Source organism: Falco peregrinus, chromosome 2 (genome assembly GCF_023634155.1).
Source record: "Falco peregrinus isolate bFalPer1 chromosome 2, bFalPer1.pri, whole genome shotgun sequence".
NCBI classification, from domain to species: Eukaryota; Metazoa; Chordata; class Aves; order Falconiformes; family Falconidae; genus Falco; species Falco peregrinus.
In genome coordinates this window covers 24535146-24560127 of record NC_073722.1, presented here as the reverse complement: position 1 = coordinate 24560127, position 24982 = coordinate 24535146, and the positions used below count along the sequence as shown (strand labels likewise).

The 24982-nt window shown below is 46.5% G+C and overlaps 1 protein-coding gene across 10 annotated transcripts in view; it reads right to left on the bottom strand.

Annotated features, from left to right (window-relative positions):
• Window positions 1-24982, bottom strand: part of SLC4A4 (solute carrier family 4 member 4) — a 236799-nt gene that overhangs the window by 129326 nt on the left and 82491 nt on the right. For all 10 annotated transcript variants that reach the window (XM_055797669.1, XM_055797671.1, XM_055797668.1 and 7 more), the window contains one exon: window positions 15771-15950. In XM_055797669.1, the coding sequence (XP_055653644.1) occupies window positions 15771-15950 (180 nt within the window). The remainder of the gene's footprint in view (window positions 1-15770; window positions 15951-24982) is intronic.

Below are 24982 nucleotides of genomic sequence, written 5' to 3'. Positions count from 1 at the left end.
CTGGTATTAGGGAGAAGGGAGCAGCACTGCGGTTCTACAGACATCCCTACACCACTCACCACGATTTTGCTAAAACGTCTGTTGATCCTACTCATTAGACCAGCAGCATCTGCTGCCATCCAGAGAGCAGCCATCTGTGCGCTCCCTTCCCAAACCCGCGATACCAACTGGACGAGGTTAGTAGGTCACGGGCATAATTCTCTGCACCTCCTGGGATGAGAGAAGACTGCTCCAGGCTGGGGGACGTACTCGGGGAGCCCCTCTTTTTTACTCATCCCTACCCTCCGACACGTCCCCTGCCTGCTGACCTCAGCTGCAGCCTGCATTACAGTCCCTCCCGAAGCGGCTAAACTGCCTTCCTCCTACTGCAGAAGCAAGAAGGGATAGGCAAAGATCCGACAGCGCTGTTGATGGATAAGCAGATTTCAGAGCATGGAGAGAAAAACAAAAGGACACAGGCTTCAGGAATAACTAGACTAAGTATCAGTCTTTTAAATGGTCCCAATAGGAACAGTTCAACGTGATTTGCAAGAGCCAACAGAGAACACAAGAGAATCCAGATGTTGGTTATGTTTACCCTAGGGGATTTTGCATAGAGCCTAGACCAAGACCTCCCAAGAACAAATCAATGATTTTCAGTTGTCACACGGAACAAAACCTTTCCGGCTCACAGCTCTATTTGTGATGTTCCCTGTAGTGGCATCCACCGAGCCTGCCTTGTGCCTCCTTCCCTCTTCAGCTTCAGCACCTGCGGTCATTGGAACCCTCTCCTTTCCCCAAGGCTCTCTGGAAACCCAGCTAAGTGGAGAACTCACTCGCCTGGTCAACTCATACTCCAGCCAGTTACTCTACCACCTGGGGCAACATCGATGGAACAGTGACAGCAGAGAACACCTACTACAGAACATTCCCACCAAGTCAGTAAGGATGGCAGTGACGCTGCTTTTCCTCTCTGTTAGTACAGCACCAGCCACCCAACAGTGTTCAGCTCCATGCTACATATACCTACGAAATGAACGTACAGAAGCGACATGACGCTGCTGCCGCCCGTTAATCGCCAAGGCTGAGCCTCGTCTGAACAAAGCCATGCTATCTGGTAAAACATGAGTCAGAAAACCCACCGTCTGAAACATCATCTATAAAATGTAAGGGGAATGTCAAAACAGCTACCAGGCACGGTGGACCAGTCCAGCGTATGCGCTTTGAAGCGCTTCGAACTCTTGTTTACATGTACACAGAGAGAACCCCAGAGCTTCAGGATGGCTTGTTCCCACACTGTCCAAGGGATTTGCATAGAGTTTAATCCAAAAAGGGCAGCTTTACAGTACCAAACATCACCTACACAACTCAGCCCTTCTCAGCTATAGAAATATCTTTGGCTTGGAATCAAAATGCTTCTAAATGAGATTTTTAATTTTTTTTTTCTCCCCCCCCCCCCCCCATGGTAAATTCCTTAGACTTTTCTGTCCCTTAGTAGTTTCACGTGAATGCAGGGAACAGAATTAGGCAAAGAATTAAGGTGGCTTAGGTAATTATAGTGGCACATGCTATCAGTTCAAGACAGAAGATTAGCACAGCAAGCTTCCAGTTAAAGGAGGTCTTCCCCTGTACTCTGAAAGCAACTGGCCTCATTTTTGCTTTGCCCATCTAAAAGCATGCTGCATCAAAGTGGCAATGTATATGCCCCATAAAACCTTCCTAAGAGGCACTTTTTCTGGTACCTAAAAAAAACGAAGTAGTTTCAAGACAAAGTTGAAGAACCACTTTAAATCCACAGAGTAGACAGCTATACACCCTGTGGCTTTAAACCCATGCAAAGTTTATGTTTAATTATTTTCCTCGAGATCCAGCATGACTAATGGTGTCACCTTTGGCCAAGGGAGACTTCTAACAAAAAGTGCCTCATAAAGAGAAAAAAGCAGCAAAGACCGTTCTTAATCAAGAACAGCTTACTTGTAAAGCTGCAAGCAAACACGCAGGTTGATCAAGGCAGAAGCGACCCGTAAATGAAAACGCTTTGTATCACTCATACCTACCACAAAATGCAGGTATGCTGAGAGAGATTCATCACTTCATTTTGCAGGTCATTTTCTCCATTCATCCCAGACCACATTTATCAAATGCACAACATTCAATTCTTCTGATTTTATCCCAAACTTCACAACAATTAATTCAGTATTAACCAGATGGGGTTTATCCTTTTAACTCCCCTCTCAAGGGGAAGTTAAAGCTATAGAAGAATCTTAACTTTCACTTAACCAAAAAATATTTGTATCAGTTCTTCAAACGGTAGAGAAAACTTAGGAGTCCGGCAAGGAGTGTGAGAGGATCAGGGTGCTGAAAACAGAAGGCCAGCTGAAACAACGCTACATTGGTATTTATACTTCATATTCAAATTAATTTTATTATTTCAGGGTCATGGATTTTGATCACTTCAAGTTGATGATAACGTAAGTGGAACAGCTCAACAGCTCTACCATCGGTAATCCGTATTGGTGCTATTACTGCGGCAAGTTTCGTGCTTTGTCTTGTAACAATGAAAACAGTGGAGGCAGGTTTTTTTTTAAAAAAAAAAAGACCTGAAAAGATGATACTGTGTCTTTAAATGCACCACCCCTAGAAATAATCCTCATCAAAAGCATGTTATCATTTCTTAGGAGAAGAAAATGATCGCATTCATTCCCCACTTCTTCCACTGCCACAGCCGCCTGCTCCGTTCAGCCACATCCAGAAATCTCTGAAAGCAGAATTCAGATCAGAACAATTTTATCATGGGTGGAAAATTCTCTGCTGTATATTCAGGTTATTCCAGGTCCAGGTATTTGTGATGGCTTCACATGGGCCCATTAAAATGCTGATCTTTTTTATTATTTTTTTTAAAAACTCTTTTTCAAACTGGAACCGCTTCTCAGCACCAGTCTGACTGCATCACAACCAAAGGAACACTGAAATCCTAGAAATACAAGATGCTTCCTGAACCCAACATGACACACCCCTAAGTCACTTCAATAAACCTTTGGAAGCAGTTGAAGGCGACTAATGCAAACACCAAACGACTCCACCGCTGCCTGAAACACAATGTGCAAGCAAGAAAATAAGTAAAGCTCGAGTATGGAGCTCCAGTCTATGCGGCTGTATTTCTTTTGAGGAACCACACGCCATCGCAAAGATAGGGCTGGTTTTGTTCATGTGGCTAAACTGTCATGCCTTTCCTTAGGATGCTTTTGCGGCACTTCAGAGGCTGGGAAATGCATGGAAAAACCCCTTAACCTGTGTCTATGAAGAGTGCCAGCCAGAGAGGGTAACGTGGGAAATGCTGTTATGTTGGGATGAGATTTACTTTCTCTCGCATGGGATCCTTGACATAACTGTCCCTTTGAAGACTTTCAGCATCAGGCTTTCAGGACTTGCCAAAGACACACGGGGCAGCCAACGGAAGGGCAAAGCTCAGCCACCCTGTGCCGCATCCAAACAGGTACACACACGCATACCTCCTATGGGTACTCAATGATGCCCAAATTTATTCAGACCTCACGCGCACATAACTTATTCAGGGACAACTGCTCCTTTTCCCCAACCCTTACTCTCAAAAACAACTTCAGAAATGTACTTAAAGGGAAAAATCATAACTACCGTACCTTTCTGGACAGAAGAACAACTAATGCTCTGTACCAGAGGCACTCAGTATTTGCCTGAACATCAGCACTGCCAGGAAGGATGACTTTCTGTTATTGTGCATGGGAGGCCCCGTGCACACCTACTGAGGGAGGAAGAGTTTAGCCCTACCTTTTACCACACCCTCCCAAAATCTGGATTTTGAAAGGGAATTTAAAAAAATCCAAACAAAAAAAAATCCTCACCTTAGCTCCTTTCCCAGCTGGCACAAGCAAGGAATGAAAGCTCGGCAAAGATATGAAAGTTTTACTCTGTGACAGAAGGAGGTATTAAAAACACACTTCCATAATTATTTTAGAAAACATACCAAAAGGGGGAAAGGGGGAAATGTAACACAGGAGGGGTGCAGGCAAGAGCAGGGGAGCATACCTGGCAGCAATAGAAGCTGCACCGTTTGCTTACCCAGAAACAGGGAACACAAAGCAGCTGCCTGCTCCTCGCAGCCTCCAAGAGCAACCCACTGGCTGATGGGCACCTGAACGGACCAGCTCTTGGGGCTGCCGGCCTCCAGCTGCACAGCAAAGTCAAACCAAGAGCACCAGACAGGCTGGGACCATCCTGCACTGGAAGCCCCGTTTCAGCCATACATTAACATAAATAAGGCAGACGTTACGTGTAAGCGAAGTGCAAAGTGTTTTAAACAAACCTAAGTTCACAAGAAACTCTTAAGTGATTGGCACATGCACAAGTCAAGGTAAAAAATAAAAAAACAACCCAACACTTCAGTCAAGAGGTGTTACAAAGAAAGCGATTTTTTTAATTAGCTGTCTGAAAAAAAACCTGTATTCTTGCCAGGAAGAAAAAGAAAGCTTTTGCCTAGGGTGACAGTTCAGATCCAGACCCAACCTATCACTGGGTGCCTTCATCCCATCCAAGTGCTTCAGTGGGAGTCATGAGTCTTGGCAGTGGGAATAGAGGCACAGGAACAACAGAAACACCATCCAGACCATCTCCCACTGGCAAGAGTCGGAGGAATTAACCAGGGAAAGAAAGTTGCATTTCTTCAAGTCACTGCTTGAAGTGCCTCCCTCCTACGCAGCTCCTCTCTGTCACTCCCACGCCTACAAGAAGTCCTCCTCACTGCCAGTCAGCCATGTCTTCAAGTACCCTTTCCTTACGCCCCCTCTCCCTATCTTTCCTTTGGATTTTTTGAGGTCACACTCTTCCCTGAACCCACCCATAAGCCCCAAAATAGCCATCTTGAATCCTAACACAACTCCGAGTTTGTATCCCCTGGCGTGAAAGGCAAGAGAGCTTCCTGACCCCACAATATCACAGAATGGTTTGGGTTGGAAGGGACCTTGAAGATCATCTAGTTCCAACCGCTGCCGCAGGGACACCTCCCACCAGCCCAGGCTGCTCCCAGCCCCGTCCAGCCTGGCCTTGAGCACTGCCAGGGATGGGGCACCCACAGCTGCTCTGGGCAGCCTGGGCCAGCGCCTCGCCACCCTCACAGTGAAGAATTTTCTTCCTAGTATCTGATCAAAGTCTACCCTCTTCCACCTTAAAACCAATCCCCCTTGCCCTATCGCTACAGCCCCTTGTAAAAAGCCAAAATGAGGCAACCGAAGGGACCCAGCCTTAGAGGAGCCTGACCCATGAGAAGAAGGTCCCTCATCCAACACTCCGAGCCAGGACGCGGTCAGCTGTACCCTGTCCAGCCCAGTAATTAGGGCTCTCGCCCTGCATTACACAGCCTCTCCTTTGCAGGTGGCGCTGCCGGCAGGGCTGTGCCAGCAGGGCTGTGCTGTGCCAGCCGCTGGCTCCGCGGGCACTGCCCTCCTCACCGGCACCCTTCCCGCAGCCCGCCATGCCCTTCCCCACCTCCTCACCCCTCGCAGCCTCAGACGGGCCCCCACGTGTGCAATCGAAGCAGTAATTACTTCTGCGTTTACCTCTGCAGTTGCGCTACCTGTGACCTAAATACACTGCTGGCAGCATTAAGGGATCCAAGGGGCAGAAGGCTGCAGACTTCGGCTCACTGCACCACCTCTGATCCACCCGCCAGCCTGCTCTGCAGGTACCAAAGTATCAAAACTTCCCTTACATTTGTGGGAAAGTCTCCCTGGCCATCTTCCCTTACATAAAATATTAATAAAAAAAAAAAAAAAAAAAAAAAAAAAGCAGCAGCTTTTTGGCTACCCTGCATGATATTTTTCAAAGGCTCTCAATGCTGCTCTGCCGATGCTCTTACTGTGGTGAGCTGAAGCTACAAGCTAAAATCCCACGCCATGTCTTCAAGAGCCAGGAAAGAAATTGGATTGATGAAAAAATCCACCACCACTAATAGAAAGAGGACTCTTGGCACACCCCTGACTGTGCTGCATCTGCTCTGCTAAGTAGGTACATTTATTTCAATCCTGTAGCTGTCTCCTGCTATTTATAGCTGCTAGCTTAATGAACTTTCAGGGTAGACACCAAGCCTGAGCCGTTCTAAACTGATGTTTAAATAGCCTTGTTGAATTAACTCGATCTCATTAGGGATGGACTGTTCCACAGTTGGACTGGCCACATCCACTCCTGACTGGAAAACAACTGGGACATTCTCCATAACGTAGGATCTTTTCCCGCAAGGCAGGCACGCTGAGCTCGGTAGCCGTAGCAGAAACGTATAGTGAAACCAGCCTGCACACCAGGAGATAAGACGACTGTTTTAGAATGGCCAAAGAGACTGCAAACAGGTGGGTTTTTTTGTTGGTGGTTGTTTGTTTGTTTTTAAGAGACTTACAACTAAACAGCCACGTCACACTCAGCTTTAGGACAAAGAGGAGCAACTCTCTCCCAGGCACAGGCATTTTGACAAGGATGCCTGGGCTTGGGCTGCAAGCAGGTGGACGTACAGACCAGGCATGCTGTGTTCTCCTCAAATGGCCCTATTGCTTCTGTGACCCTGCATGCAACTTGTTTCCCATTTTCTGCAGAAATGAAGAGGCAATTTTGTACTGGAAAGCTGCAAAGCTTGCTCTTTGTCAGGAGAGACCGGCCACAGAAAGCCTGGAAAACCCCTGCCCAATGCATTGTGGTTGTCAAATGGATCACATTTAAAACTAGAAAAAGATGGTTTCCACACACTGGTGGGCTCAGATTGTGTTTTTCACAAGTGGTTTCAAATAGAGCCTTGTCTCTGTTTCGGAGGCGGTGCCAGGGACGGAGCCTTCCCTCTGTTCCTCAGCTCCCTGAACACGGAGGCTTGCTCCGACACACCGCGCGCTCCACAGCACATCCCTCAGCATGCCGTTATGTCTATTTCACCCATTGCCTTTACCAGAGCCCACTTCGGCACCCCATTTAGGTGCAAAACGGTATTTCAGGCCTTGTATAAGCAAACGTCACATCTTGTTCTTGAGCGAAGGGCAGACAGACATCAAAACATGATGGTTCTCAAGAAATGTGAAGCATGAGGTGAGCAGATCATAACATAGCCACTGGTGGGGTAGTCAGCAATCCAGAAGCACGTGCATGCTCAGGTCTTAGAGACTTCAACAGAGTTATGGAGGTGATGAAGCACTTGGAGAATGGAGAGCACAAAGAAATCGAAAGGCATCTCAGCACCATAGAAGGGCTCTCTTTGCTGATAAACATCCCGCTGGTGAGCGAGAGGACATAGCAAAAAAGCAGAGCAGCTCACCCTCTGGGGATGCCTGGCCAGCACCACTCAGAGGTACTGCACTCGACAGACAGATGTTAGAAAACTATTTATACACACACACAGTGCACCACACTCTTACCAAGGCACTTAGACCCTTAGGCCCACTACAAGACCTGAAGAACCTGAAAGGACCAGAAAATGTATTTGTTATGTGAGAAGCAAACCGTAACGTAAAGGAAAATAAGGATACTAACACCATCAAGTCCAAGGTGTCCCACACCAACCACAAGCAACAGACAAACCATTGTGCTTGGATTAAAAATGAAAAAAACTCCACTTAAACAGATCAGCATGGTGAATTCACGCTAAAAGATTGCTCACCATGACACCTTTTATATTGCTAGGCACATCAATAAACCAAGCACTGATTAACTAGTTAAAAATAAAAAAGAAAAAAAAAAGGTGTCAACTGATGTTGCAAGATCTGCCAGGTTCAGACAATCTATTAGAGATGATTACAGCTCACTCTCCATGTCAAACATCCTCCCGAGCACTACTTAAATGCAGCTATTCAGCAGCAAAGCCTTACCCAGCATACCCAAAATTGACAGCAAGCTTCAAGCAAGCAGGATTCTCTAAAGTTCCAGCCTTCCTAACCCCAGATTAAACAGAACTTACTTTTGAGAGAAGGCTGCATTTTAAATTAGAATTGTTACAACAGGTGCCTCTCAGCCCATAGTGAGGGATGCCGCTTGGCAGTCGTTGCAGAGGGACAGAGCAGTTGCCGACATAGCAAACCTGATCCATCCAAACCAGACCTCACCTTCGCTGGGAGAGATGCACTCCATCCTGAATGACAGTGTGAGCCTCAAAGAGCACCTTCATCAACTGACTCTGCTGCAAACCTTTTCTCTTTCAGCAGAATGCTCCTCCTAACCCACATCTGAGGGCTCCGGAGAGGTGTTTTTTTTCCACTAAAACCTTCAAGAACTACTGCTGGTGGGTGGAAGAGGAATTTCTCTGAGCAAACTGCAAACCTTTACAAACCTTTGATGGGGTGACATATCATCCCTTCCCTCTCTCTTGCTATACGGGTCCTCCAGAAACCACTCCAACAGCCAGATCCAGATTTTCAACCTCTTTTCCCCGTTTCTGGTTTTGTGTCCTGTAAACAGGATCACAGTTACACCCTTCCACCAGGAAAAAAAACCCTTCAGTATGTTTAGCCCGCGTGTGACCGCATGCAGAAGAGCTGCAGCTCACAGTGTGAAATGAAAGAGACGGCCTCAGCTCACAGCCGCTCACCCCTCCTTTAGGGCTTTCCAAAACTGAAATTCTGCAGTTGTATTTACCCACCCGTCAACATCCTGACTCCTGTCAGGAATCAGGTTTTACCCTCTTCACAGATGCTAAGAAAATTCTATTACAACATGCAGTTTATTCGTTTCATGGGCCCCTTGTTATTGCTGGTTGCTTTTGGGTGCCAGTCCCTTGCTGAACCCGCTGCCAAAGCCGAGCATCACAGACATTTCTGAAGTCCAGCACTGCACGGGGCAGAGCGCCCTGAATGGCCATTTCCAGTAAACCAGGAACACGAAATTCCCTTTCCTCGCACTCAGTTTTCTTAAGTGTTATGCTGATTTTAGGCAAAACTCTGGCAAAGACAATTTTTCAGACCCACAAGTGGTTTTAACAAAAACAGCCAGCAAACCATACAGTGGGGCAGCAAGGCTTTACACCCCACAACTTGTGGGCTAAAACCTTTATACTTGGCCAATAGCAATAACATATCCTTAAAGGAAAAAACCGAATCTTACAGCCCTTCAGAAAAGGGAACTCCTGAAGAAGTCTCCCCCTTGGTCTGTAAAGGCAGGACGTTTACATATACAAAAATGTACTCATATGCATGTGAAGTACTATGCTTAGAGCGAGGATGAAGAAGTTCCATGTTTACAGCTGAAGAGTAACGTCAGCAGGCAGCTTACTGTCCCATCAAAACAAATTCCTTCTTTATCCTTTTTCCACGTAACGTTGTCAGAAATGAGAGTGGAAAGAGGCTGAAGTCAGGCAGCCAACGAGACCTTGTGATACAGAGGAGAAAGACCTCACAAACAGAAGATGCTGCAATCCACTCGCCTACTGCCGCCTTCCCATAGCTTGTGAGCAAAGGCTCACATGCCGCCCAAACCTGCAAGCTGCGTTAACCAGCTCTGCAAAATGTTACCAAGCAGAGCAGAGTGAGCATCACCCCGCGTGAATGTGGGGCACCTAGTGCCGTGCCCACGTGTTCTCACCCCTAGTTTTTAAACTGAGAACAAGGAAAACTGAAAAGCAAGTGATACTTCTAGTTACCATCCTGAAAATAAGGTTTGAGGATGTTTATTGCCAGCTAGCTTTAAAATCGCTCCGAAGGACAGAAAAGTTTCAGTCTTTTTTCTTGCCTGTGTTACTAGCATCATTTTTGCGATCATTTAATGTAAAATGGTTAGGTGTACTGAGGCGTAGTATTGCACATCATCACTATAGCTTATACCCCTAGTCCTTGGCTACATGTGAAACTCCCCAAGATATTTTGGAAAGGGACAGGTATTTTATATTTTGGGCTTCCTGCTCTCTGTTTGCTTGGAATCACCTTTGCCTCTAAAAGGACTTTTTACCCCAGCCACTGAATTCAGAGCCGTTAAGACACACCGGCAGCTTCTCACCTTCCAGAAGCCACAGGCCATGCACAGATCAACTGAACAAAGACGAGAATTTCCACTCCGTCACAGAATCATACATTTTTCTATTTCAGTTTCTTCTGACACAGTAATTGTTCACCCCAGCCCAAGCCTGCATCCCATATTCCAAGCACTTCTGTTCCAAACGCACTATCACAGTTTCAAAATAGAGAGATCCGTATCTTCATTAACGCGCACCTTCGGCACATGCTGCACATGTCTGAGGGAGCTTGGCCATGCCAAGGACAACCCAAGCAAGTTCTGCACAAGCACGGGCACCCCTGCGGAGCACCTCTTACTGCTGTGTACGTAAACACAGTGTCTACACACTGCCTGCTACGACAGCGCTTACCGACAGACATGATTTTGTTGGGTTCCAGCCAGGGAGGTGAGCCAAATCCACTTGGAGGGCAACCAGGCAAGGCGAAGAAACCCCTTCCCAGATCAAGCAGAGATGCATTTCCTCATGGGAAAATCTCTGCATGTCTGTAGTAAAGAATGAGGAAGAGGGAAACAGATTCAGATCACAGCCTGTCCTGAAGAAGAAGCTTGTGTCTGCTTTCCTTGTTCCTCCCTCGTCTCACACCTTGCAGGTAACAGCAAACTGCGCCATCCACCTCACGCCGAGATAAGCGATCGGCCGACCTGAGGAGGCAGAACCAGGCCTGACCCCTCTGCCCACGCCAGCTGAGAAGCCTCCCGTGGCTTTCCACCATCGGCTCTCTCCTCTGAGCAGCTGAGTCTTTCCTTCACCCCACCAAGCGCATTAACCGTGGTTAATCACAGACCGATCGAATACGCCCAAAATGCTGGCAGGTCAATGCTCCAGCCGTTAGCACTACAAAAATCACTAAACCTTCTCTCTGAAAACCCCTTTTTATCCATCGCCTCTCAACATGTTATCCATCCCCTTCTGCTGTGCTCTGACAGCATAGATCTCCACCTGTTTTCCAACCCCTAGGTGTGTTTTAGGCAGATTAGAAGGTATCTAAAGCTCGCTTACTAGCAACACAGTAGCGCGTGCGTTAGTTCATTTATTTATTTATTTATTTAACCTCCAAAACACTTGTACGCCAGCTTCCTGGATGGTGCACAACAACTGCTGGTAAAATGTATTTCCTCCTTACCAGTTGTAAAAGGCAACCAGGGCCAGGCTGGTTAAAGGAGGTGGCTTTGGAAATCAGGCGCTGGTGCGCTGCATCTGGAAGACAGGATCTGTAACAGCCTGGGGTTCAGGGAAGCCCCGGCTCAGCTAGCAGCGTGTCAGCAGTCCTGCCAGGGAACAAGGGTGTCAACTCCCATCTTCTCTCCAAGGGCAGAGACAGCCCCTGCAGGCCTGGAATATACTGAAAGGGCTCTGCAGCGGGAACGCCGCCTTCCAGCCTCCTCCTCAGCGTATCAGAGAACATCCCTGTCTGGATTTTTGAAGGAGGCATCTTTCCCAAGCAATAATTTACTCGGGATAAAACATATTCATACACATTCCATTTCCCTAACTCCCTCCAGATGGGAGAGCTGAATTGTTGTGTATAAACTACTAGAGTTTGGCTTGTTTGACTGAACTGGACACAGATTAGAAAAAAAACCCAAAGGACTGACATTTCCAGACTGCACCAATTCCCAGATACAGGAGCGCAGCTAGACCAGTTTTGAACTGGAACAAAATGTTTCTAGGAAAGGTCTGCATTTCTGGACCTGTTTATTCTCTTGCCCATATTCACAGGCATGTTTCATCAGGTTCACCTGTTGTGGGACAAGCAGCTTGACCTGGTGAGTCAAATCCAGATTTGGTCAATGGCTGATCACACAGTTTTCACCAGAAAAGCTGAGAAATCATCTTCAGGTGAGATGCCTAGGTTTTAGGCTTCATCGTCCTTAGGGACAGATCAAGAAATAAAATTCATGTATCAAATCAAAGCTGACTAAAGCTTTCTACTCTGCAAAAACAGAGCCCTCGGTACATGGAGACAATCCAGGAGTTTCCTCAACTTGCAGGAACTACGTTAACGACTAGGTTATGAAAGAGTTTGCAAATCAAACTTTACATCCCTGTCCTTGTATTCGAAGATGAAATCAACTATTGATTGTACACAAGCTGAACTGAGAGCATCCAATACCTGGCCAAGTTAATAACTGCAAAAATCATCAAAGAGAAAGAGCTATACAAATTCTGGATTTTATCAACTGAGATGCACTGTACCTTTCCTCAAAATGCTTGCGTTTTCTTTGTGTAAAACTGGATTCTGCTTGTTTTAAAACATAGTTAACAAAACAGGATCTACGAACCCAGAACCTTCCAGTTCTAAGGAAAAGACTGAAATGCCCTCCAGTTCCCCCTTCATCTCAGCAACAACTACATAAACAGCACTTTCACCTTATTGTCTCGTTAAGCTTGCGCACACCCATCACCTCCTCCGCAGCCCTTCTGAAAGCAGTGTCCTACACGCTACACTAACAAGCCAGCACTCATCGAGCCTCCCTCTCTGCCGGGTACCTGCAGCACGCGTGAATCCGACCCCGTTTGTTAACAGTGAGCAGAGCCGCTGGTTGCCACCAGCCATCACGCAAAGGGGTGTTATGCAAAGGTCATTAACACAGCTGTCCCAGCAGTCCTTAATCCCGGGAACTGCAACACCCTCGCTCTTCTATTCTTGGGTCCCTTCGCCAGAAAGGCGCTGAGCTGCATAAGACGGCACGGCGGGCTCAGGATTTCCTCTTCCCTTGGTGCCCAGCACCACTTTTTTTTCTTGTCCTCTTCTGACGACATGGAAACACCGTGTACCCCACGCACACACCCAGCAAGCCCCTGCGGAGCTGGCCTAGCTCTGACACACGCAGCCCCGTTATAATCACCCATCCCTGCAAAATCACCTCAAGTATGTTAAACTAATGCCCACTCTCTGGTTGTCTCCACGCTCTGCATTTCACTTCTTTCTTGGTTTCTGGTTTGTTTTTGGTTTTTTCCTCCTCTTCAAATTAAAAAAAGCAAAATGCAAAGCCCTCTCCTTCCTGGCCACAATGCAGCCGCTGGCCAGCCAGCACTCCTACTCCATAGCAAGTGCCTTCATTCTGTCCCAGCTCTACTGAACCACACAGCCCTAACAGATATTTCAGCTTCTGATGCCACAGACTCTCTACTGACAGACGTCTCAAATCTATGTAATAGATTTAATTTCAGCTTTCTCTCAACCTCGCTAAAATTGCTGTTCAAGATTCCCCAGTTCTTTATTCCTAATATTCTTTTGAAACTGAATTTGAGCTACATACCCCTTGTTCACTTACTATTGACAAATGAAGATTAAAGAGACAGGGTTATAACTGAGATTTCTTGCTGTGGTTGCCAGCAATGAACATCAGACTCAACTGGAGCTGGCAAGCTTTGCCTGAAGAGAACTGGTCTCCTCTTGGACACACTTCCCGTGAATGGGAATGGCTGTACACATGGCACACATAAGCCATTCAGACCCTCAAAAAGCCTTCAGCAAAGTTCCAGTAAGAGACATCTAAAGCAGGAACAGTCTGAATATCCAGTGACTGTCTCAGATGGGCAACCACCTAAGGGACAGAAAATGAAATGGAAACAAAGAGCCGTTTATAAATGATGGAGACCATCAAAAGCAGAACAGCAGCAATTTCTGAAGGAAGCCTGGCATCACTACATAGGCAGAACTAAAGAAGAAAGGCTTGTCAGCAAGAAGAAAAAAAAAAAAAGTATAGGAAACAAATAATTCAGGTCAGCTATGAAGACCAGGGTTTCAGAAGGGAAAAAAAAACCTCTGGGGATACGAGGCAACATGTAATTCAATGTTTGGAAATTCAAGACAGTAATCTGAACTACACCTATCCTTTACAGTGTTCTAAATTAACTGTGCCAGCTCGTAAAAAGATCTGGCCACCAGCGCAAAACAGCAAGCCCTTGCAAGAACCTGGTAAAGTATCCGGACACATGAGATGGTGAACAATACAGAAAAAAGTTACAAATGATGTAGTATTAATGCTATTGCATGGGACATCTGGAACACTGTGTGGTACTTAAGTGGTCCCACTCCAAAAACACGTAGCACAAAAGGTCAGGGTGGAAAAGACTATGGGGAAATTCTCAGACGGAGAGAGATGGAAGGATTGCACATTCTCACATGCAGATCTAAGAGCAGACAAGAATATACTGACCTGTAGAAATGCTAGAGGAAAAAATACCATTAACTCTTTCTCAAATGACACAAAACAGAAACAATGATGAACAAAATGAAAGGCAGAAAATCAAAACCTGATGGAAGAAAGCGGTTTTTCGATCATGGGCACAATTAGCCTATGGAAACAATTCCCCTAGGATACTGATACATCCAGAAGCCAAGAAGGAACTCCTACAGATCTGGTCACCTGCACGCCAAAGAAGAACAGAGATGTAAATATAAAGTATATAAATACAAAACCTAAACTTAAAACATCTAGAGTTCTTGAAGACAGGTAATTATGTCTTTCCATGTAAAATCAACTCCTCATTTCAGAGTAGTGACAAGAAAACTTCCTTGGGACAAGGAGGGAACTAGAGTTACGAAGAACAAATGGACGCTGTGACTTGCCTGCCTTCCCAGGTGCTGCTCCTGCACCACCAAGAGCAGCAGGCCCTGGACTAACGACAAGACTGATCCGATCCTGTGCTACTGTCTTTATATGCAGCGACCACCCAGCAACACAATTTCAAATTTGCCTGTTTCTTCAATCGAAGATCAGGTGGTATGACCCCTGCTTGCTCCTCTCTCTCTCTCACACAGGAAGCATTTTCCCCAGTTACAAATCACTTCTTTAACGCAACTCCGAGCACCTGGAATTAGCCTCAACAACCTCAGCTAGGTCATATCCTGGGCTGTTCTCCTATATTCAAACCCTGTTAGCGTGTTCCCAGTTCAGCAGGCTGGCACCATCTCTCCCCCGTTTCTGTCTGAGCAGCCATCCCCCAGACCTCAGGACTAACTTGAGGCAAATGGAGAAGATGACAAGAGGAAAGGGACTTTATGACTGTCTCCTAGGACGTTACCAAAGAGCTGCAAGCGGTAAGGCTGCGATAGAGCTCTAGATAAAACTCTCTCTCCCCTGGTACACAATTTCAGTACGAATGGAGGTAGAGGGCATCCAAAACGGACCTCATTTGCCTACCACAATTTAACCCCTACAGATACTGAAACGTACAGGTAAAGCTACATTTTATTCTTCTTTTTGTATGCAAGACTTCAAACTGGTTAATTACTGAAGGGAAGACTTATTAGCACCACAAGTTAGTGATCCAATGAAGCCAGACCCCAAGGGGGTATGTTTCTATGTTTCTCACAGTCTATAGCACAACAGTCTTGGTGATTCTCATCAACCTGCGGCCACAAGGCTGCTTCTAGCTGGAACCACGGCGTGCTTGAATTCTAGAGAGGGTGCATGTCTTGAGAGCCAGGGCAGAAGCTGCAATAGATCTGTCCAGGCATCTACTCGGTCTTTGCGTTGCCTTGCTATCTCTTACAGGCAGTGTCAAATTGCTTTTTAAAATTTGGCCTGTTCCTGCCTGGCGTTAGCTCAGGAGCAGCCTCAAGGTGATACAGAGGGATGAAATGTCTGCTCCAGCCTGCGCCTTTTCCAAGCACAGCAACCATTCGACAGCAACTGATTAAGATTACTCCAACCCTGCAACACAAGAGGACTGTTTTCATGGATCCAGTTTCCTCCTCTGTGATCAGATCAGGAGCAGATCACCAGACAACAGAACATTGTAGCGAGTGACAAGTGAAACCAAAACTTACTGAGTGGTTTAAGGATGCTGCTGCTCGTCTCATCAGCATTTTCTACATCTGATTTGTCAGAGTAGTTCTCAGAGATTTTCTCCTTTTCTTTCTTCTCTTTGTGCCCAGGTCTTCTTCTATGACGCCTCCTTCTCCTATAGCTCTTCGGCACGTGGACCCCAATGTAAATGGTGTGATGACCTAGGGAACACAGGTACAGCAAATATTAACTTTGACTGTGCAGAGTTTGTGCATCACTGGCCAATACAGTCTGTGCTGCATTACATTTGCATAGGTAAGCGAACATTCTTTCTTTGCTGGCCTAACATTGATCAGTACCAAGTTTCTTGTCTCCAAACATGAGCTAGAAGCTCTGTAGCTACCATTTAGAAAAGTATTTTTTGTACAACCATTTCTGAGCGTGCATGCCGGTGCAGACCCTCTGATAATTATTCTGTCCTTGTGAGTCATTTAAAAATAAAAATCATCACCACAGAAGGCCATCATACTCATTTTGCAATATTGAATACAGTGCTCTTCAGAATCATTCTACATTAATTTTCCCGTTTGTTTTACCAAACAGACTGGCTAGACTTCACACCTAGCTTGTGCAAACTGACCCAACTTAATTGAAGAGCTTACAGCAACAAAACCTACATCACTTGACTAAGCAGTCCATTGCACAACAAGTGTCAAAGGACCATTAGGGTATTATTATAACACAGCAGATGAGGAAGGGCTACTAATGTAAGTTAATGTAAACTTCTAAGTACTCAATGCTTTCCAAACTAAAAATTAAGTAATAGAAGACTCAGTGCCAAATTTCATATGCTGACTGTAAACACAAAGTGTGCCTTCTCCCTTTCATACAGGCTTTCATTGCAAACCAAAGTGCTTGAACTACATTTGCCAGCTGTTATGTCTTTTTTGATAATGAGTTTGGTAAAAACGTTTTATTTTCAGGGTTTTCTGCACTTCTACCAACTTGGGAAAAACCTCTTTCCTTGTGCTTATAGAAAGCACCTACATATCTTTTTTTCTCTGTCCAGAGAATTCAGACATCTTACCACAAGCTGTAAAAACAGCTCCTTCAGATTTAAGTCGTGATAAACGACGGCTGTATTCTCTGCTTTTGACCAGATTTGGTTCCCCCACTCATGTCTCAGTGTAGCTCAGCAAAGTCTCTGATAAACACGCGTGCCCTACTACTGACTACAGCACATTTATCCGAGCGAATGAGCCACAAAACGCACGTAAAAACAATTGTATTTATCTGTAGGCACAGTCATTTACTCCTGCTCACGGTGGAGTGTTTCTGCAGAGCTGTCCCTCTGCGGAGTCACCGTCTCGGTCATCTCACATCCATCTATTCTTAGCAAGTGCTTATGCCTTGCATGAATGCACGGCTATTAACACACCCTGCAAGCATTCCAGATGACACAGTCGAGAGAAGGCAGCTTTTGAAGGGCTGCACTCCTTCCTGCAGCACTGTCCCACCCCGACCCTTTTGGTGGGTACCTCCCCAGAGGGGAGACACCCTGGAACAGCAGCCTTCGGATCCCAGCCTCCACGACCGCTGTGGCTTCCAGCCAGAGGCACAGGCACAACACCCCTCAGCGCTGACGCCAGCCAGAAGATCCTCAGCCAAAAGACCCTCTTGAAACACACTCCGCAATGTGAAATCACACCACTCCCGAAACCACAGGGACCTCTGCCAAACGGGTGGGCGCACAACAAGATGATGGCAGCAGCATCCAAAGCCAGACGAGCCTTACCAGACACGGAGCTCTGCAATGCCTCTCCATTCAGCTCGGAGCTGCGCCCACCTCTTTTGCAGCAGCCATACTCCCCTTTTGCTCAGGAATTAAGTCATGCGAGTAACCAAAGCCAGGCTTCGCTTGATAAATCAGTCACACACTTGGGAAAGCTAGAGAGAAAACCCGCCCTTGCCACCAACCCATCCCCACCCATTTTCCCACATTACGCAGTACGCGTTGCTCTTTTCCTCCACTCGCAAGCTGCACCCATTACCACCGTTGGCTTTTCAGCAGTGTTACAATGAACCACCTCTTTGCCAGCTGGGGGAAGCTGCTCTGGAAATGCCAGCGCAACCGCAAAGCCAGAGCCTGCAGCTCACTTCACCACTAAACATGTGTCTCTCATTCCTCGTCATGATAAATCCCATCTTTGAGACTGAACAACCCAAAATTTAGGCCCAAAATACTCGACTTCCATAACAAACTGACTTTTCAATGAAAAACAGCCCTGCATTTCAAATTCCACAGGCTCTTGAGGCCAGCTGTGAAGTCTGGAGAGTCCTTCACCTTTTTCGCACGTGACCTTTCATACTGAAAGCATCCAAGGTCTTCCAAAAAAGCTGCTTGACCAGAGTGGCCCTCCTTAACAGCAGTTTTAGAACAGCTAACCGAGTTCCCCAAGGGCTTTGCAAATAACGGAACGATGAGCGGTATGCAAGGATGGGGCCAGAGGCTTATGAAAACAGCTCATGCCCTATGCATATTACACTGTCATAGCCATTTACGCACACACCATATAGCCCAGCCAGACTACTGAGGTACGCACATCTGCAGCAGTAGCTCCTTTGAAAAGCAAACACAGAGGCCAGGTTAGACATTTCAAATGCATGCTGTGGTTTAGTTCCTGAAGCATAAAAAAAGCATCTGAAACAAAAGCTTCTTACATACTGCATTTTGAGTTCTCAAAGACCAACAAAATATAAAGGAAAAAATAATTTTCTCCAATAGGATCACTCAAAAAATTATGTTCGCCCCCCCCCTGCTCAGATGGCACTAAGTGTGATATATTTTGGCTCCAAAGGGACTTGTCACACGAATATTGTAATGGAAAGCAGAGGCTTATAGAGAAATTGCCTTTCTCTATGGTGCGACAGCATCTGTGATGGCCCTGGGATGGATCACATCACCTTCTGCTGGCTAGGCTACAGCAATGCCCTGGTTTCACCTGGAAGAGAGTTAATTTTCTTCTTAGTAGCTGGTGCAGTGCTCAAGTTTATGCACTGGTGGCAACTACGCAGAAGACCATACTAAATAAATAAAACAGATATACAGATATTAATATATATAGTGTCTATAACACCAAGATATAAATGAACAGCTATATAGGGTGAGTGAAAATCTCCCCGAGTGAAGTTACAGTTGTGATTTAGGCAGTATTATCTAGGCTGAGATATTAAAAGTCCACCACTTCGCGAGCACCTCCTGCTGCCACCGGGCGCCAGCAGCTGAACAACTGTCCGGTACAGTACAAGACACTAATAACTTGCCATCTCAGGGAGCAGGACAAAAAAAGAAACAGAAATCCGGGGTCGAGCGAGGTCCAAAAAAATCAGGCACAACAGTGACAGAAGAAAAGGGACCTGCATCTGCTGCCTCCAGCCCAGCGTGCCAGCACCACGATCTCTGGGACACGGGCTCCTGGCACGGAGCCACAGTGCCGAAGCTGGAGCTGTCTGCTGTGAGACCTTATGGATCAACACATGAAGGCAGGATTTCGCCCCAGCGCGTCAGAGGAAACCAGGGGAGCTATTCCAGTGACTGGAAACATCAGCTTTAGCATGGCAAGACAGCAAGAACGCCACGTAGGGACATCCGAGCACGAGCAGAAGCCATGGGGTAGGGGTGGCCCCAGGACAGCAGTGGCCATTCCCAAGGGATTCTTACAGCCAGGACCACATCCAAGAGCCAGATGCAAAATGATGGGGCGATTCTGGTAGCTGTATTAAAAGGATGTCTTCCTTTGAATCACTTTAATTCTGTGGTCAGCTTGATAATACAAACACATCAGAGTAAGCCTGTGGTCTTAATACTTTAATATGCTGCCAACAGAACTGGACAATCTCTTTAATCTTTTGACCACGTGTGTGCAGTACAGATTTCAGTAATATGAAACTAAGTTATATGTATGCAGGCAAACATCTGCATTACTTAGCTGCTTTTCCCTATTCCGCCAGGGACAGAGTTACTTAACATTGCTTTTTTTCTCCTCTCCCCCCTCCCCAGCCTCCTCCCAGCCTGTTCAGGGAGGCCAAGCAAGACATTTTCCTTTTCTGCGTACTTGAAGTATTTGGCATCTGTTTGTATTGTTGCAAATGCTGAGATAAACTTCTAGGCTCCCTTCCCAAAGCGCCTGGAAGGAAACAATTGACACATACTCTCAATGCGCTAGGTTTCTGAGACATTTCCTACTCACCGGGGTAACACAGCCTTTCCCATGAGAACCACTGGCTACAAACGGCAATAACGCCCGATAAATGTAATGTGCCACGCACGCACCACGCTGTCATCCTACAGCTTGGTGGAGGATGGGAAGTGAAGAGCCACAGGCTAAACTTCTCCTGGGAATGCAGGTCCCGCTCGGCCACAAGTATCTCTTGTACACCCAACACGGGCCAGCGGCCAGGTCCCCCCCATGGCCCCTCCGGCACTCACAGCCTTGTCTGGGGGCTGCTCCCACCACCCTCCCGCTCCCCACCAGGAAAACGGCCAGCCTCCATGCACGTCTCATTCGTTTTCAGAGCTGTTTTGGTTGACCAGAGGCATGCATTTCACAACACGCATACCCCATAGGTAAGGCAGACAGCAAGACCTGCAGGTGAAAGTGGCACCTCTCTTGTTCTGAAGGACAGCGGTGGGGTCGTGGCTTCCTCAAATTCACACCTGCTGCAGCTGAAACTTTTGAAGTTAGCTCCTTGTGCCTGAGGAGAAACCCTACTGCACACCAAATTCAGAGGAAAATTGTTTCTTCTGATTATTAATAGAGCAAGAAGTAGTCGTCATCAGAGAGGTATTTCTCCCCCGGAAAAATTTTGGTTGAAACCACATCTTTTGATTTATTAAGAGCTATTAAAGAATAGTAGCTTATGATTCAGAGTCCAGATTTAGAGCCTGGGCACAGTAGACTCCCTGAGTCACTTTTTGCTGGTGAAAACCCACTCATGCATTACCAAACTAAAGTTCTGTAAAACGCAGCCTTCCCTCACCTGCCTGCAAGAGTATCTGTTCACCTCTCATCTCCATCCTGGCCCAGCATATGGTCTTGTTGACATCCTGGGAACAAAACTACCTGGGTCTCCAGCCGTGCCTGCTGCACAAGCTCAGGTGCTGAGCCCAGCAGTGCCCTGACAGCGTGCACGGGAGCAAGCAGCTCCAGCCACACTGCCTCAGCATGCCAGGCCCCCGAGCATCTGTCTCGACACAGAGCCATGTCATTTCTTTTCTGAGTTATCCCAGTAAGGAAATGTGGGGGGTTAAAGAAGCGTAAACATAGGAGGGAAAAAAGCGAAAACAATAACAGTCACTATTATTAAAAAAAAAATAAAACCAGTAAGAAATCTGCAGGCTTGAAGTTGCCTGACCTGATAGAATTAGTTCCTTAGTTATTATATATATATATATATTTATAATAAATATATTTATTTATTTTATATATATATTATATATAAATAATAAAATATATTTATATATAAAATTAGTAGCCAAATTTGCATTAGCATGGCCTGATCACCAGCTACATACAGAATCCTGGTCTCCTTTCAGGTGCTCCCTCCCCGTCACCCACTGAGGCTTGCAGAAATTTCTCAGCAGGAAAAGCCAGGACACATCACACCCAGCCGGTTCCTATACCTTTACACCTGTAATTCTGTCCAGGTGTTTTTGTAGTCACTGTGGCTGGAAGCTTCAGCAGCCTGTTGGTGAGGATCCTTTTCTGCCCAAGGAAGGAAGGGGGGCAACTGTTTCAGGACCGAGAGACAGGGTGTACGTGCAGCATGTGCCATGAGGAGCTGCCCTGTCCACTTCTACGTGAGGGGGAGTGCAGGTGGGGAAGACCCAGGACCAGCCTGGCATCCTCCACTTCGGATCCACTCAAGAACAGATGATAAAGAGAGCTTGGGATCTGCATGCACGAGGAGTGTGCTGGGAGCAGGGGAATTACTCTCTACGCAGTCATGTCAGCCCCAAACTGGACATCCCACAGCCTGACAAGCATGAGCCATCTATATATTTCAAACCATGCAGTTATTCATGCTACAATACAAGCGGCAAATGACAAAAAAACCCAATATCTATATGGAGAGAAATCCATAGTTCAAGTGGTGTTTCCCAAACTGGTTCTGAAACCATATTTGCCTTAAAGAGTGTTATCACCTCCTACCACACCCTTGGTAAGAAACCAGTTCCTCCCAGAAGACTCATATGGAGTAGACCCAATGTGTGACGCACTTCTGGAGAGCTGGAGAGCTCAAGTTTCTCACAAGTTTGAATTTAGGTGATTCTGGGGAGCTTCATCGTGCAACAAGAGTCCTTCCACAAAGCCTTTTGCATTGTATACTTCAACACATACATTGAATAGGTGATCAGTGGCCACAGTGGTAATCCCAAGCGTAGGGTACTACCAGAAAATCTGAGTTACATGACATGCAAACTGAAATCATAGCCTTAGCATGGGGGGAGGGAAAGAAAAAAAAAAAAAAGAAAGAAAAAAAAAAAAGAAAAAGAAATGGTAAATCAGCAGATAGGATCAGATTATCTAGGTGTGGTGATACCTTGTGTGCCGGAGGTCTCAGCATTCACCTGGACACTGAGCTGAGTCTACAGCTTTCTGCAATCTTAGCACATGACCAAGTGCAGACTTTAAACCTGACACTGAGTACAACTGAAATGATTTTTTCACTGCAGATACCCACAGCCAAACGAACAAGCAGAAAGACATCACATTATTTATGATCCTCTTCATTTTTAAGCACTAATTCTTTTCAGAAAATGGTGACAGCAGAATGGCTTTTGCTTAGCAAAAACAAAACTTGGTCATTTGAAGAAAGGAGCTGAAATTTACAGGATCAAAGGATAAAGTCTGCCCAGTGCATAACATCTAAGAAGGAATCCCTTCCACATGACCTGGGTTGCTGAGACTTACAGCCTGGTCAGACTAGCCAGCCCATAAGGAATCTCAGACTGGCATCTTAGGAGGAAACAAGATCAAATCCTAACATTTAAAATTTATAAAGCAATGAAAATGAGCAGAGCATTAGTAACTTTCACCTGGCCCTTGGTTTTACTTTCAAAGCTCCTTTCCAAAGAACAGGGAGAGTTGCATTAAACCCAATCAGGCTTGGACAGGCTCATGTGGTTGTGATAGGCATGTCTACACAGCCAACCTCTTTCTCCACAAGCTTTGGCCACTCGCACCCATCAGCCGCATGTACCCAGGTGCTCGGAGAAGACTGGGACAGGTATTTCAGGCTGCCTAAACGTAGGGCTTTGCTGGGAACACCCCAGCCATTGAACTTCAGGGCACAGCTGACCTACAGCAAGACCCAGGCAGGTAAAGGTGTGCCTTTCTCTGCCCAGCTCCACAGCCCAGCTATCAGTCTCACGCCTGGATGGAACTGAAACCCAGCATACCCTCAGAGCAGGGAAGCTTTACTGATTGATGTGGCTTCTGACACATCCCAGAAACATGTGGCTTTCACTTCCACCGCTAACACGCTAACGGGTGCTAGCCCGATGCAACTTGCTCCATCCCCATGTATTTAGGAACCTGCACGCACCACAGCTCTGAAGTCACACGAGATGGGCAGGGGATGCAGCTCACCACACGCTCTGCCAGCAGATGACAGCACGGCACGGCACACCTTTGTGGCCAAGGAGAAGGTGTCGGCAGACTGCCAAGCAGACAGCGAGACATGGCACCAGCCAACACGTTGCTGGGATTGTCGTCAGGCTGGTGCAGCTTGTAGCGGCTGCTTTTCAGACCCGGGGGCGGCAGCAGAAGGGTACTTCTCATGTTGTGTGAGAATCATAGGAAATAAATGACATAAAAAGCTGAAGCCCCAGAAGGACAAATAAATCATAGGGATGATCTATTTTGAAGTGAAAGATACTAAAAGTAGCAATAAGCAAGTCCCAAACTAAGCCCTGCTTAGTTTCAAATCAGCTCAAGAAATAAGAACAAAAGGCCACGCCATCACGTGCCCAGCACCCTTAACTCTCCCTGAGTTTTAAGAGGTGCTGGCGCTGGCAGAGGAGCGGGCGCAGGTCCTTCACCCCGACCGGCTCCACCACGCAGACCGTGGCTGTCACCCTGCACACCCGGGATGGGGCGCACAGCCGGTGCGACACCCTGCTTCAGAGAACCGCTGGCACCAGTGGAACAGAAACAACTCTCCCAGTCCTTCCCATACAACCAACCACATCTCACCTAAAAATTTTCCAGGAGTGATCAGAAAGACCCTTTGTTTCCACACAGATGAAAACACAGGCCCCAAAATCAACAGGCAAATGGGAACGTTTTCAGTGATGCATGAGGAAGATGTAAATTCTGGGTAGGAAAACAGACACGGCAATTCACAAGACCTGTCAGAGAATGTGGCTGGTTCATGCATGAGGAACAAGGAAGATGATGACTCCCCCTAGCACCGTGTAAGAGCTAAGTACTATTCCCATTCACACATATGAACGCAGACACAGAAGCTCAAAAGAAAACAAAACCAAAGCATATCCAAGTCTCTAGACGGGCTGGCCAGGCATACTCCCAGGCTCACCACTCTGTCCCCACAGGGTTTTCAGAACATCCTCATACTCAAGTGACTGATTTGCCATGTGAATAAAAACTTACTGATCAGGTGAGCAGCAGCAGGATTTATTGAGTACTTCAGTTGTTGAAATCTAGGTGAGATCTAGACAAGCTAACACAATAGTTGAGATAAAGTGCATTCAAATCCCTCCTTTTCCCCACAGCAAAATAGCAGAAACCACAGTTGAGCAGCAGAGCCACAGAAAAGATGCCTCTCCCTCCAAAAAGAGCCTGCACCACTGGAACAGGCTCAGCTCTTTGTGTCACAGTATGGATCTTCGTAGTGCAGAAACATGCCCTTATGTCTTACTGTGGTGATGCTCGGGTACAAAATCACCTCTCTGTAAGAGGTTCCCACGAAGGGAACCCCAAGTCTTTGGAGGGACTGAGCGCAGACCACCACAGGACCAGCAACAGCAGCGGATGGATGCCTACAGCTGGACGAAGGATGCTGGATAAGGGACTGGCTGGGAGAAGCAGAAGAAATCACATCTGTATGGAAAAGTCTGGAATCAAGGTAGCTGAAAAAAAGGTGAGATGAGGAAGAGCCTCTGGCAGAAGGGCCTTTAAAACAACAGTAGTATGCAAGAAGCTACTTCTTCCACGGTACGTGGCAACTA